This window comes from Empidonax traillii, unplaced genomic scaffold (genome assembly GCF_003031625.1).
Source record: "Empidonax traillii isolate 1590-97213 ecotype Southwest subspecies unplaced genomic scaffold, ASM303162v1 scaffold91:size2966241, whole genome shotgun sequence".
Taxonomy (NCBI): domain Eukaryota; kingdom Metazoa; phylum Chordata; class Aves; order Passeriformes; family Tyrannidae; genus Empidonax; species Empidonax traillii.
This window is the reverse complement of record NW_020955284.1, coordinates 573,132-586,115: the sequence shown is the minus strand read 5'-3', so window position 1 is coordinate 586,115 and position 12,984 is coordinate 573,132. Positions and strand designations below refer to the sequence as shown.

The following is a 12,984-nucleotide window of genomic DNA, read 5'->3' as shown; positions in this document are numbered from 1 at the left end:
TTTCTTTTTCCATAATTTTCTTCTGTCCCCCGACACAAGATGAATTAGGGCAATGATAATCAGATGCCAACTTTACCCAGCAATTCTGATTTACAGGGCATTCCTGGTGTGCAGGGAGCTCCAGGCAGGGATGGACTTCAAGGTGCAAAGGTAAAACATTTCACCTCTGAGATTTCATGCACGGGCGCCTAAAAATCTGCTGTGAGCGTACCAAAACATCCAGTTGTCCTAATGCACTCAGTGCAGAAATGAACAGTCTTTTCACAAAGCCAGAGGGATTAGGGAAAAAAATGGGATAATCTCAGGTTTGGCCACATCTGAGCAGGCCTTTCTTGCTGTTTGGTAGATGCAATTTTTACCCATTCTTAGCAGATTCCTGTTAAAAGCAGCACGTGGGAAAACCATCTCACTGCTTATGAGGTCTGTCAGAATTCTTTCATTAGTAAATGACTGGATTTGGCTTTGCAGGGGGTGAGGGGACTAGAAGGCACAGCGGGGCCTCCAGGACCTCCTGGACCAAGGGTGAGTACTCGTTATGAGCGATCCATGCCACAGTCTCTTCCTCAGCAGAATCTTAGGGTTTCACCTGGAAGTGTCAGGGCAAGAACCCTTCTTGGGACACTATGGGGAATATCTGGCACATTGGGCAGGTCACAACTTCCCCACTCTCTGTGGAAGAAGAAAAACCTTGGCTTCTTCTGGCAAGTCCTGAGGAAGATTTACCCGGGTAATGCGATGCTTGTTTTGCTATTTTGGCTCTCCTAGTGCTACTGTTTTCCAACTGTTGGGATGAGTTTGAGGTGATTTGGCTTGTTAGACTGAAATCAGCAGGAGCTGGAGGATAGAGGGAGGTGTGAAAGGTTTATTCCCCACACTACTGCCAATACCTGCTGCCAGGGTTGGATGTAGATAAGTGTGTTGTACTCTGCTGTGTCCAGAGTGGCAGAACTTTAGAGATCTGTTGATTTACATCTGCTAATTTGAAGGCACCACAGGTACACTTCACTGTCCATGGGAAACTGAACCAGACTGGATTTTATCTGATGGATGGTAGTAGACCTGATGAGTTACTGATTCTCAACGGCTGAGTCTCACTGCTGAATTACAAGGAATTTGGCAGTAGTTGTGCTAAGTTATTTATGGGACCTAAGGCTGAATTCAGCTCATAACTTTGACTTGCTCATCCTGGGAAGATGTGAAGCTGGCAGGGTTGAACCTCAGCTTTCTGAACACAAGGAAAGCACTGTAGCCCTCAGAGGAAGCTCTGAAAGCTGTTCTGGTGCCTGAAGACTTTTTTTATGATCACTGTTCAGAACAGTTGCTAATCTCTACTGAGCTTAAATGTAATAGCTGGAAAATTATAAAACAATGTATTTTTACTAGTTGGGTTTGGCTTATTTTTTTCTTCCCTTTAAGGGTCCAAATGACACAAAAACTTGATAAAGAAGAGAGAGCCAAACAGGGCACTTCCCACTCTCTAAGCTGTTGCTACTGCTGAAAAGTTATTAGAGGCCAACATAGGTCTTAAAGGGAAAAGAAAACAACCACTTGGTATTGGGAGGCTGAAGAAAAGGGTTGTGCTCTAGGCCATGTCTAAATCTGAATTTATAATGAAGGATCTAAAGCCTGTAGGGTATAAACTACATTGCAGTTTGTTGGTAAAACTCAGCTTTGCTGGCTTGGCCATAATTGAGACAGTAATAGGAAATGATGTGAGCATGACTCACACACAATATCCTCTTAACAACAGATGAGGTACTGACAGGAAACTTCAGGCTGCAGTGCCCTTGCTAGAGTCCTCTAAGCTGCTACTGCTGGTGCCCCTGGAGCTCCTTGAACAGAAGAAGAAGAAAGGAAATAACTGGATTTTTAAAATCTGTCCTCTCTGCAGGGTTTCCAAGGAGCGACAGGCACCCGAGGCAGCAGTGGCGAGAAGGGACCTCCTGGTGATGTTGGGCCAACAGTAAGTGTCTGCTTTTGGGTCTCAAAGAAGGCCAAGATGTGGAATATTTGAGTGGAAATGAGCTGTTCCTGCAGCAGCTCTCCCTCAGAGGCTGAAGAATAGTTTAAATTTACACTCATCCTTCTTAAGCAGGTGCCTGGACATGCAAAGCCCAGGCTACTAAACTCTTGATGAAGCATTCGACAAATACCACCTCTCTTTGCCCTCTGAAGATTCACAGGCTACACAAAATCCAACATCCAAATGAATTTCTGGTGTAATAGTCTAGAATAAAGCAAGGGAGTCTGTCCTGAGCTGGCATAGCCAGTGTTGGGCTTGTAGGTGCAGCCACAGATCAAGATGTCACAGGTATTTCTTCTTCTCAGATGATAAAACCACCTTCCCTGTTGGGAAATCTATTCTAAGGTTGCACCTGAGAAATTTCTCCATCCCTGTTGTTGGTGCTTATACAACGGCTCTATTTACTGCTTATTTTTCTTTATAAAGAAAACAAAATGTTCTTATGGACTTAAAGCTCTTGCAGTCACTGTCATGAGGTCAAGCAAACAAGAAGACTGTGAGAAACAAACTTTGTGCTCCATGTCACACTAATGTAACCCATATCCTCATTTATTTATTTTTGATTTTTTTTTTCCTGCTCTTCCTTATCTTATTTTTTTTTCCCCCTATAGGGGCTGCCAGGTCCAAAAGGAGAAAGAGGAGAGAAAGTGAGTTTTTCTGGTGCCTGTCACTGTATCCTACACTCCAAAGAGTGGATTTGGTAACCTGATTTGCAACCTTTGCTTACAAATATGAGCCAGACCTCTCTGGTGCTGAATAACTTCATGTACCTATTGCTTGTTGCCTTTCTGTTCACCTGCACAGGCTGTGGCTGATGGGACATAAATAATCCCAAAGCAGTCAAGAGCTACTTAGTATCATTTGTGGTAATGAAGCAGAAATGTCAACAGAAAATCCATTCTTTGCTGAAAAGGAAAAAAAAAACAAACCCACTTTTCTTCACCGAATGGTTCTGTTTTAATGCACTGAACAAGGGGACTCATTTGTAATATTTGTCAGCTGTGCCCCAGCACAGAACCTTGGAGGTCAGGACATCCACACTGCCTTGGGAGGTTATTTTGTTGGGAAATTAGGTTTTTTCTCATCCTGACTTTTGGTTAAATAGAAATACCGCGACTTGCTATGAGTCTGAGGTTCATTGCCAAGACTGGCTTATGCAAATTAGGCTTCAGATGGGGCTGAGGTGCTTTTGTCTCAAGTTAATGCCTCAGTATTACAGTTTTTAACAGCATTGTCTTTCCAATCCCACCAGTTTTTCCTTTTCTATGCTTTTTTTTTTTTTTTTTTTTTTCCCAGTGGAACTTTCCATTTCCCCCTCCCTTGGTTGTGCAGAGCAGATTTTAAGATCTGGGTAATCTGCACTGTGATCCAGCCAGACATGTATGCTTTAGAAATGTTCCTGGAAGTGCAGAGTGCATTAGGTATGAATTTTCACAGGGTCAGTGTTTATTTTTAAGCTTTTTTTTTTTTTTTTGCATTTTTACCATTTTTCCTTACTTTACTCGAACTTTCTAGAGGACCCCTCACATGTGATTTATTCAGAATACAGTAACAGTAAGAATCAATATTCATAAAAGATTGAGCCAAAGATAGGACGTTGTAATATCTGATCATACTAAATGTTTTACATATCACAGAACACTGAGTTATAGACTTAGCATCTTTTCTGATAAAATTTGAGGGTAAAATTTGCTCTCCCTTTTTTGGTAGCTTCGGTAATTATTTAGATTCGGTCCGGGCTTTTTGATGTGCAGGAGAAAAGCAATTATTGACGTTTCCAATTTCAATTTTCTGGTTTCAGAGCTTTATGATAAATAAATAGAGCTGCATTTCACAGTAATTAATATCTCTGAAGCTCAAGCTGAGGAAATGAATGGGCAGAAAGCTATCATGCATTATGATATTGATCCTTCTTAAAAGATATTAATACTTCCCTTTTTTCCTAATTTAAAAAACTGCTTCATTTTAGGGGGAACCACAGTCCTTGGCCACAATTTACCAGCTTGTTAGCCAGGCTTGTGAGCGGATGATTCAGAGTGAGTATGACCAGCCCAGCTCCTGAGTGTGTTCATGTAGTGACGAGGGACAGGGAAATGGCTTTGAGCTGCAAGAAAGCAGATATATTTTAGGCATTAGGAAGAAATTCTTCCCTGTGAGGGTGGTGAGGCCCTGGCACTGGTTTCCCAGAGAGGTTGTGCACTCCCCATCCCTGCAAGTGTTCAAGGCCAGGTTGAACTGGGCTTGGAGCAACCTGATCTAGTGGAAGGTGTTCCTGCCCATGGCAGGCGAGTGGAACGAGATGAGCTTTAAGGTCCCTTCCAACCCAAACCATTCTGTCATTTTATGGTTTTGTGACTCTCCAGTAGTGAAAAAACAAGAGGAGGGACAGCATGAAGCAGGAAGAGACCCCAGGAGCTCCTCCATCCTGTGTTGTGCTGAGCACTGTGCATATCAAATGTTCCACCGCAGGCTCTACGTGCCACGTCACTTTATTGGGTGGCATTGGCACACGGACCTGTGAAATATTTCTTTGTAAAGTCCTTTGCTATTTTGCAGAGGCTTCTTTATTTCTTAAATGGAAAAGCTTGAAACTAATTTGAAAGAAATAATTCTTTTGGTGATATGTGCTGATTCCTCTTGAGATGAGGCTTTTTTTATAAAGCTCCTGTGCTGTGATGCACGAAGAGAAATAGTGGTTTGACCAAGGTCAGGCAGCAAAGTCATGACTGAGGTGTCCATCTTCATCTTCTGGCTTTTAGTTTGGACTTCAAACTGTCAGTTTGGACTGGCAGCTATTTAGCACTAGCTGATCATTTTAAGTACCTTTTTAGATGACATCTTTTGATTTTTATCTCCCTTCTGAATTTCCCAGCCAAGGAAACATTCATTTTCTGTCTTGCTTTTTCAGCTCATGTGTTGAAATTTGACTCATTCATTCATGAACATGCAAGGAAGCCAGTTCCCATGTGGGAAGAAAGGCTAAAACCAGGAGAACCAGGACCACCAGGTCCTCCAGGCCCCCCTGGGAGCAATGGAGAGAGAGGAGAAAACGGCATCCCTGGACGACCAGGCAAAGATGGGTATCCAGGAGAGAGAGGTATGGACAGAAGCCTTTGTAAACATCTTTTGCTATATCTTTGCCACTTTAACTAAACATTTCAGTGCCTCAAGCAGTACTGTAAATATAACCCATGATATTATCTCATCTCATTGCTGTTTTCCTTTTGGACTTCTCAACTCTACAAAGAGACACCTCCTCTCAAAGAGCAGGCAGAAACCAGATGCAGCCCATTGTTTTTTCAAGCTCTGCATTGAGAGGAAGGCCAGGGTAGGTTTTGGGGGATGGAGAGGTCAGGAGGCTCTTCCTGCAGAAAGGCAAAAGAAACAGCCCTTTGGATGAGCATATGGTGATGGAATGGATCACCTTTGGACAGAAATGAGGAGTGTTGGAAAACACTGACTGAAGACATGAGGCAACTGAAGTAATGTTGAAAATGGAAGTGGGTTTCTGGAGCAGTAGTTTCAACAATGAAAGACTCACACATGTCGAAAGAAACAGATTAAAGTAATCTCAGAAGTGGCATTAGTTATTGCACATGAGTGAGTGAATAGTGGAAAGATGCTTTGCTTGGATTTGCAGACAATGTTTGGCAGTGGCTCAAGTAATTATCTGTCAAAATAAAATGAAAAACATTGGTTTCAGCAGTGTCCTAACACCTCTGAGTAACTAGAAGTGTTCTGTTTAACTCCTTACCCCTGCACTAGTCAGTCTTATCTGGTATCTGCAAAGCTTATCGAAGTGTCACTTCAGAGAAAAAGGAGTATCAACCTGCAGATGTTTCCAGCCTGTCGAGCAGGAGATGGGAAAAGATGAATCTCACTGTAAAACCATCTTGAGGACATGGCTGATCAAAATATTTTCATCTTAAAACGATCCAAAATTGTATTTTGTCAAAATGTACCTGTTTCTCTGAGATGTACTGGTTTTGTGACTAATTTCACACAAAAACAGCAATCCTGACTAACCAGCACCTGGTTGAAGAGACAGTTCAGCTTTGTGATTTATCTGCTCCATGTGAAGAGCGCAAAGGTGGGTCTCACCCTCAGGCTGGTTGCACTAGCACCATCGCTGTGAAAAAAAGTTCATTTCCACCCATATCAGACTGCAAAGCAGTGCTGATTGCATCAAAGAAATCAATGCTCTTTTGGTCACAGCAAGAGAGTAGGTGTCCAGACTGAATTAAAGGAAATTGATGTTTCTCAGTGTTGCCAAGGGCTGGGACTCCACTTCAGCATGCTGGGAGACTGCAGAAGCACCAGTTCAGGGGGAAATTTGAAATGCAGTGAAGCAACTGCATTCATCTCTTATCTGTGATTAGGAGCCCCAGGACCCAAAGGAGAAAAAGGAATGTCTGGAGCCAGTGAGGAGGGGAGCCAAGGCCCCAGAGGCAGAACAGGTAGAGTGAATATAACTTCTTTGCACTGACCCAGCAGGGCCATCTGATGCCCACCAGCTCTCAGATTCAAAGCATTATCCAGCTGTAGGACCACTCTAGTGGGATGGACTGCCCTTCCCCCCCACGCCACTGTTGGCAGCATCCTGGATGGTTCTTCTCTGCTGAGACAAAAGCAGGTGATCATGTATTTTAAGGACCTGAGACATATCCTGAGAACTTTAGTTTTGCTGTTTTTTTGCATGCAAGGCCAGATGCTCTGGGGATAGAAACTGTGAAAATTCAGCTCATGACATGTAAGGGTTTGTGAGTAATCTGTTAGGATTTCTTGTGCTCCTCCACCCTGATCCCTGTTACTTGGAATCAGCAGGAACTTTGCCACTGGCATAAGAAACCAGGCACTATCAAACATATCATTATGCTTTTAAATTTTTATAATTGAGATGTAAAGACACAAAAAGCAGTTACTCTGGGATGGATCCTATGCTGGGGTTAAGGGGATTTTCTGCATTGGCACATAGTGGACTTTGGATTCTCATAACCAGGACCCATTTTCAGCCAAGCTGGGCACCCTTAAGGTCAAGAATAAGACCTCGAGTTCTTTGGATTCAGAACAGGTTTTCCAACTGGCAGGTCCTATTTGTCCACCAAAATGAGGAAGCAACACCCAGAAAATTAACTGCCATGTAGGATGGAGGGAGATATGTTGAAGCAGCTAAAGTAGATTACAGCTTACAGTGCTTCTCCTTCTTCAGGCCCACCAGGAGAAGTTGTGCTGGGGAAACCAGGCCCGAAGGGTTACCCTGGGAATGCTGGTCCTCAAGGTTTTCCTGGTGCCAGAGGACAGCCTGGGCAGCCTGGACATCCAGGAGACTGTGATATCTCTGGATGTTATGGGGCAGGTAGAAGAGGTAAGTCCTGACTATCTCAGTACTTTTTATAGCTGGTCTCTGGTTACTTCTCTTGAGCCAGGCAGAGACCTCTGTTCATCCTTCAGGCACCATCAATCCTGCAAGAGCCTCCTCTGCAAAGCAATCAGGGTGATTCATTGCAGCCCATATGGATAAAAGGGCGGTTCCATTGACTGCTCCTCAGCCATCCTTCATGGGTTGACACAAAGCTACATCAGTAGTCGAGCAGCTGGAGTGATCATGGGGTTGCCCTCAGCTCTTAATGTCCCCAGCAATGCTTCCATGGTGGATAGACAGGAACAATACCTCACTTCCTACACACTCATCTCACGGGGGCTCAGTGCTGCAAAGACCTGGGCGATGAAGAAATTCACTGGCACGGAACGAAAGATTTACAAGGGAAGAAGGGAGGAGGATTAATTCTATGCCATTCCTTCTCAGATCTTGACACTTGTTTATTCATTTGCTCAGTGGCCACATCCTTTCCACACACAGATTTCGTCCCCTGATGGCTGGTGCGGAGGCAGATGAAGACGTTGCTTTTCCCTGGAAATCCCTGGCTGAAAACTCCATGCACTCCAAAAGAAGCAGCAACCTGAATACCAAATGTGTTGTTTATGTTTTTTTAATACCCCATCATTTCTGTGTGGACGAGTCAATCAAACACTACAGTCACCAAACCAGCCTGTCTTTGGGTGAGCCCCCTGTCTGATTCTCAGAGCTGGACCCCTGCAGGGTTCAAACTTCATGTCCCACAGCAAGACAAAGGCACAGTTGGAGATGCAGGCTGACAGATTTGTAGGAAAAATATATACTGTATTTAAATGCTCAGAAATAACAGATAATTTCTGCCCATTTGTCTGCTTGTGGTTTTTTTTTGTCAATTGTTATTTTGGGTCCCCTGCATGGAGAAAAACAGCACCTCGTGCCCAAAGATGCAATTCCACTGGAGAAAAGCTGAATTATCTGCTGGTTGACAAGGTAACAAAGTCTAGCACCATGTTACCTGTTTGTGGTAGAATGCTGGTGGCTTCCTTGCAGGGGTGTTATGTACACAAATATTGCAGATCTTCCTGTGGTGTGACAAACCCCTCCACTGTCCAGCCTCCTTCTCTGGGGCTTGGTAACTCAAGCAAAATCTTATATGAGTCAGAGCTGTGTGCTAAGAGGAGCTGGAAATTAACCTACTGCCTTTTCCATCTCTCCCTCCTGCGGTCTGAGTAGCTACTTTACATGTTATCAGCTAGAATATTGAACAGCTCTGAGTCTGGCTTTTACCCGGATGACATGGAGGTAATTGTCGTGTTGCAACCCCTTTCCTTGCCATCATCTGACATATGTCTACAACAAACCATGCAGATACTGATAAAAATGTACCTCCTTTGCAATCACTACTTCAGGCTCTGTTTGATCACTGCTTGTACTCTGCCTCCCCACTTCAGAAACAACCCTTCCTGAGCTCTGATTTAAACCTGGAGCAACAAAATATTTCTTTTTTTTTTTTTTCTTTTGCTAAAGCAGAATGACACAATAATTATCAATACATATTTTTTTTTTCAAAGCTATTAAGAGGTAAAAAAATGGAGCACCATACAAATTCCTGCATAGAAGTACACACTCTCATAGAAGTAACATTTCTGTTCACTGTGGAGCTTTCTAGAGCTGCCTTGACATGTAAAATAGAAATCTTTGTAGCTCAGATGAAGTGTTGTTGCAGACAAAGCTCCAGTTGGAAGAAAAAGGAGAGGTCAGAGGAGCTGAAGGTTCCAACACACTGGGAACACAGTGTTTGAAGGGGACACATTCACTGGGACACCCTGAAAAGGTGCTGTGAGGTTGCAGGTGTTTCTGTTTCTACAGGTCAAAGAGCTTTTGAACTGTGTTTTTCACTGTTCTTTTGGAAAAAAACCACAACAACTAAACCAAAATAAAAACAAAAAAAGCAACCCAAACCTGCATGAAGTTGATTCAGGGTGGTTCAGCATTTAGCACTGGATATAAACCCCAACAGCTGTGATAACTGGCAGATGAAAGGAAAGGCAAGGAGGTAAAAGAGGTACCTGCACAGCAGGGCAGAAAATTGTTCCCATGAAATGCTCACAACCCGGGGAAGGTGAGCAATTCAACGAGGAACATCTGCATTGGCAGGTAATTCTGCTTCCTTTCTGTCCTAAACCAGTGCAGCCAAATTCCCAGCTCTGGGCTTGCTGCTCTGCCTGTTCAGGTGACTGAGACAGAGCTCCTTTATGTTTCTTTATCAACTGCTTTTGAAAGTTACTCACACCCCCTCACTGCCTGCCTTGGGATTTAATCTATTTGTTGGAATTTCAAGTGACATTTGCTTTTGTCTCATTATTTCAGATACAACAGGAAGGGTCAGACTAACAAAATTAGGTCCCAGAAGGGCTATTGATTAGGAGACAGACAACCTGAACAAACAACTTGTCCATTTATCTTCCCAAACTTTGTCCCATGAGTGGTTTTATTTACTTGAAATCTCGGCTATTTAGTCCATGTAACATCACAGAGCCTGTGCCAGGGTATATAACCCAGTTCCTTGAGCCAAGGAGTATTTCTGCTGGGAGATTTCAGGTGCTGAGAGTGTCCTAATCCTAAAAGAAATTATTCCAGCAGCTGGAGAATCACAGCAGCCCTAAAGGTGAAGGTACAGGGAGGTCAAGAGACCCTCCCCAACCCAAATTGCAATTTCCTCTTATCAGTGAGTACAGAAACCAGCCCTTTGCAAACACCAATACTCTGTGTTAGTTGCTGTTGTGCTATTCTTTTACATGCTTTGTACTTTTCCCTCCAAATTTATCATTTTTAATGCAAACCGTAGTTCAGAGCAGTGTAATTCATCAGCAATGCACTTTAAAGAATTCTCTTGCAGGTCTTTCCTTAATGGGGGCTTTGCTCTCAATTATAAAAATTTAACATATCCTTGTGAAAACCCACATGTCCAGACTATTTTTTTTATCCTTTGCAGATCAGTGCCTGTTTCCCTTGCCTTCTCTTCGGTCCTTATTAAAGTCCTTTCTACTGATATGCTCATTTTTATTAGTGCCCTGAAGTAATCTGTGCCAGAGACTTTCTTTTTCGTGCCATTTGTAGTGTGACATCATTTCTCCATTTTCTTTAAACCTTCTGTCCTCCACTCTTTAAATTGCAATAAATTTGGAATTTTTATTCCTGCTGCAGAATTTAACTCACCTGGTGCAGCTGAATTCTGGCAGAGGCCTTTCGGTGACAGATATATCTTCTAAAGGCATTGTTTTAGGGTATTAAATTAGTCTCAGGAGTAAGATACAATGAGCACAGAGGAGTAACCAGCAACACTGCTAACAAGCAGCAAAGGCTTTCTCCAGAGCTCAACAGCTTGGCTGGGCCAGATTTAAAGGGCTGGAAACAAAAAAGACATCCTGGATAGGAATGAAAAGTCTCATAAATGGACATCACTGCCATGTGGGGCCACTGAGCCAGGTGGGGCTGTTATGGGGGGGATTTTCTTAGTATTATACATGAATCTTGCATCTCACACCTGCATCTTTCTGCCTGTCTGTCCCTACACCAATGGATTTCCTTGAGTACAGTTTCTTGCAAAATGTCTAGAGGAACTTATCCAAAAGGGAGGTGACATAAGCTATGTGGATTAACTCATTGGAGGATGAGATGGAGAACAGTCTGAAAACCCTGGGGAAAAGGGGATTACAAGATCATCCTGCCATCCAGCTGCAGATAAAATACCCTGCATCCTCTGTGGCTGGGAAGATGATCGAGACAAAGTGGGCATTAGGGAATCAGGAAAAAAGAGGATGTGGGGGAAAAAGCTTTCTTTCATTCATGCCTAAAGAACTGTACTGGGGGGAAAAGCAGGAATCACCATGCTGAGGATACAATCTCTCCTGCACAAGTAGGACAGAAAAGATCAACACCTGTATCTGCTGTTTGTGGTGCCTTTGGGGTCTCTGAGCTCAGTTTTGCACTCTGGGAGCCTGAAAACCCATTACTTTGCTCTCAGTCTCTTCCAAGACAGTTTTAGAGCTCCTGCTGTATCCCAGACTTGCTTCCTCACTCTTCTTCTGATGTCAGCTTGTTCAGTCAAATTCTTGGAATCATTTCTGAGATGGGAACACTATCAATGCTAACAGTCTGGCTGCACGCATTTTCCTGGAGTCTTTCATATGCTAAAAGCCTCTCTTTGTGTTTCATGGGTTAGGAATAGCAGAATTATTCATTATTCTACAGTTATAGTCTGGTTCATGTTCCAGTTTTATTCCAGTTTCTGATCATTGAATCCTATAGAGGGATATCATCCTCCTAAACAACCTCCAAGAAGGAATAACTTGTCTAAGAAAGGGCAGTAAGTGTTGATTCCTAATTTCTCCCCTTAGAATTTACAAGGAGGCACGTCAGAAGCAGAAGGAAGGATTTATTTGAAATTTAAACTGGGGAACTACTGATGCAACATGAGGAGTGTAGCTGTTTCTCACTGTGTGAAAAATGCTCTGACTTCAGCAAGGCATGGGATGCCAGAGATCTAGCCCAGCTTCTCCCCAAGCACCACTAACACCTCTGTAACTGGTTTCAGCTGTCATTTCCCATCTTCTCCTGCCAAACTCTGTGATCCCAAAGTGGCACTGACTCTTCAGGGACACAACCACATCCTTAGCACTCCCAGTCACACCTGATACTCCTGATGTGCTAATGGAGCTCTTTCCTCCTCCTGCATGGCAGGGCCATTCTGCCAGGGAATTCATGTTATGCTCTGTTGCTGTCACAGTGCCATGTTGCCCTTGAGACACTGCACTTCACACTGTGTTCACTGGCAATAACTTTTAGCAGAAAAGGTGAAGATTTGAGATGGGCCCTTTGCTGTGAACAAAGGACAGCCCATGCCTGTCCCTGCTGAATTTCCCAATAGGCCACCTTAAACTTTTGGCTCTTATTCTGTCCTTACATCTTTATCAGTTCTCCTGCTGCCCCCAAATCATTCCTTTCTGCTCCAGGGGACCCAACAGCAGCTTTTGCTGTACAGGCCCCCTCTCCTCTGCGGGTCCCCACCATGGGTTGGTTTTTTGGGCATCGCTCGGCTGCTGCCCAAGCCCGTGTTTGCTGGGAGATGTGAGCAGAGACTCGAGCTGCTGCTGACTCCATCCTAGCTTGGAAAATGAGTGTGTTTTTACTGCTAAAAATGTGCATGCACAGTCAAGCCTCCCACCTGCTCCGTTGCCAGCAATCCTCATGGGCTCAGGAGGAGGAGGAGGAGGAGGAGGAGGCAGCGGGAGCTCTGCACGTCTGTCATGGGAATCGCTGAGATACCATGCCCCTGACCTAGCAGTGCCCAAAGGGTCACAGATCTTCTACTTTCATGATTATTGGTGCACTCAAAATGTGAAAAGGTGCTGGAGAGGGCTCAGGCTGCCCCTGTGAGCCCAGCGTGCCTGTCACACGGACCGTGAGGCAGCCCCGCTGTCCCCTCCACTCACAGCCCTGCACACAGACTGCAGCTGTGCTGGTACATTTAGGCACTAGACCTTGAAGATGTTTGACTGTTTGTTTTCCTTTCATTGCCATAAGCAAACTCACTGACTGTGAA

General features: G+C 43.9%; 1 protein-coding gene across 1 annotated transcript in view; it reads left to right on the top strand.

Moving 5' to 3' along the window:
* Nucleotides 1-8,245, top strand: part of COL20A1 (collagen type XX alpha 1 chain) — a 47,827-nt gene extending 39,582 nt beyond the window's left edge. Inside the window, exons 32-40 of the mRNA XM_027881657.1 lie at nt 97-150; nt 469-522; nt 1,892-1,963; nt 2,635-2,670; nt 3,993-4,059; nt 4,932-5,120; nt 6,403-6,480; nt 7,233-7,388; nt 7,884-8,245. Coding sequence (XP_027737458.1) covers nt 97-150; nt 469-522; nt 1,892-1,963; nt 2,635-2,670; nt 3,993-4,059; nt 4,932-5,120; nt 6,403-6,480; nt 7,233-7,388; nt 7,884-7,897 — 720 coding nt within the window. The 3' untranslated portion in view covers nt 7,898-8,245. The remainder of the gene's footprint in view (nt 1-96; nt 151-468; nt 523-1,891; nt 1,964-2,634; nt 2,671-3,992; nt 4,060-4,931; nt 5,121-6,402; nt 6,481-7,232; nt 7,389-7,883) is intronic.
* Nucleotides 8,246-12,984: the final 4,739 nt, after the last annotated feature.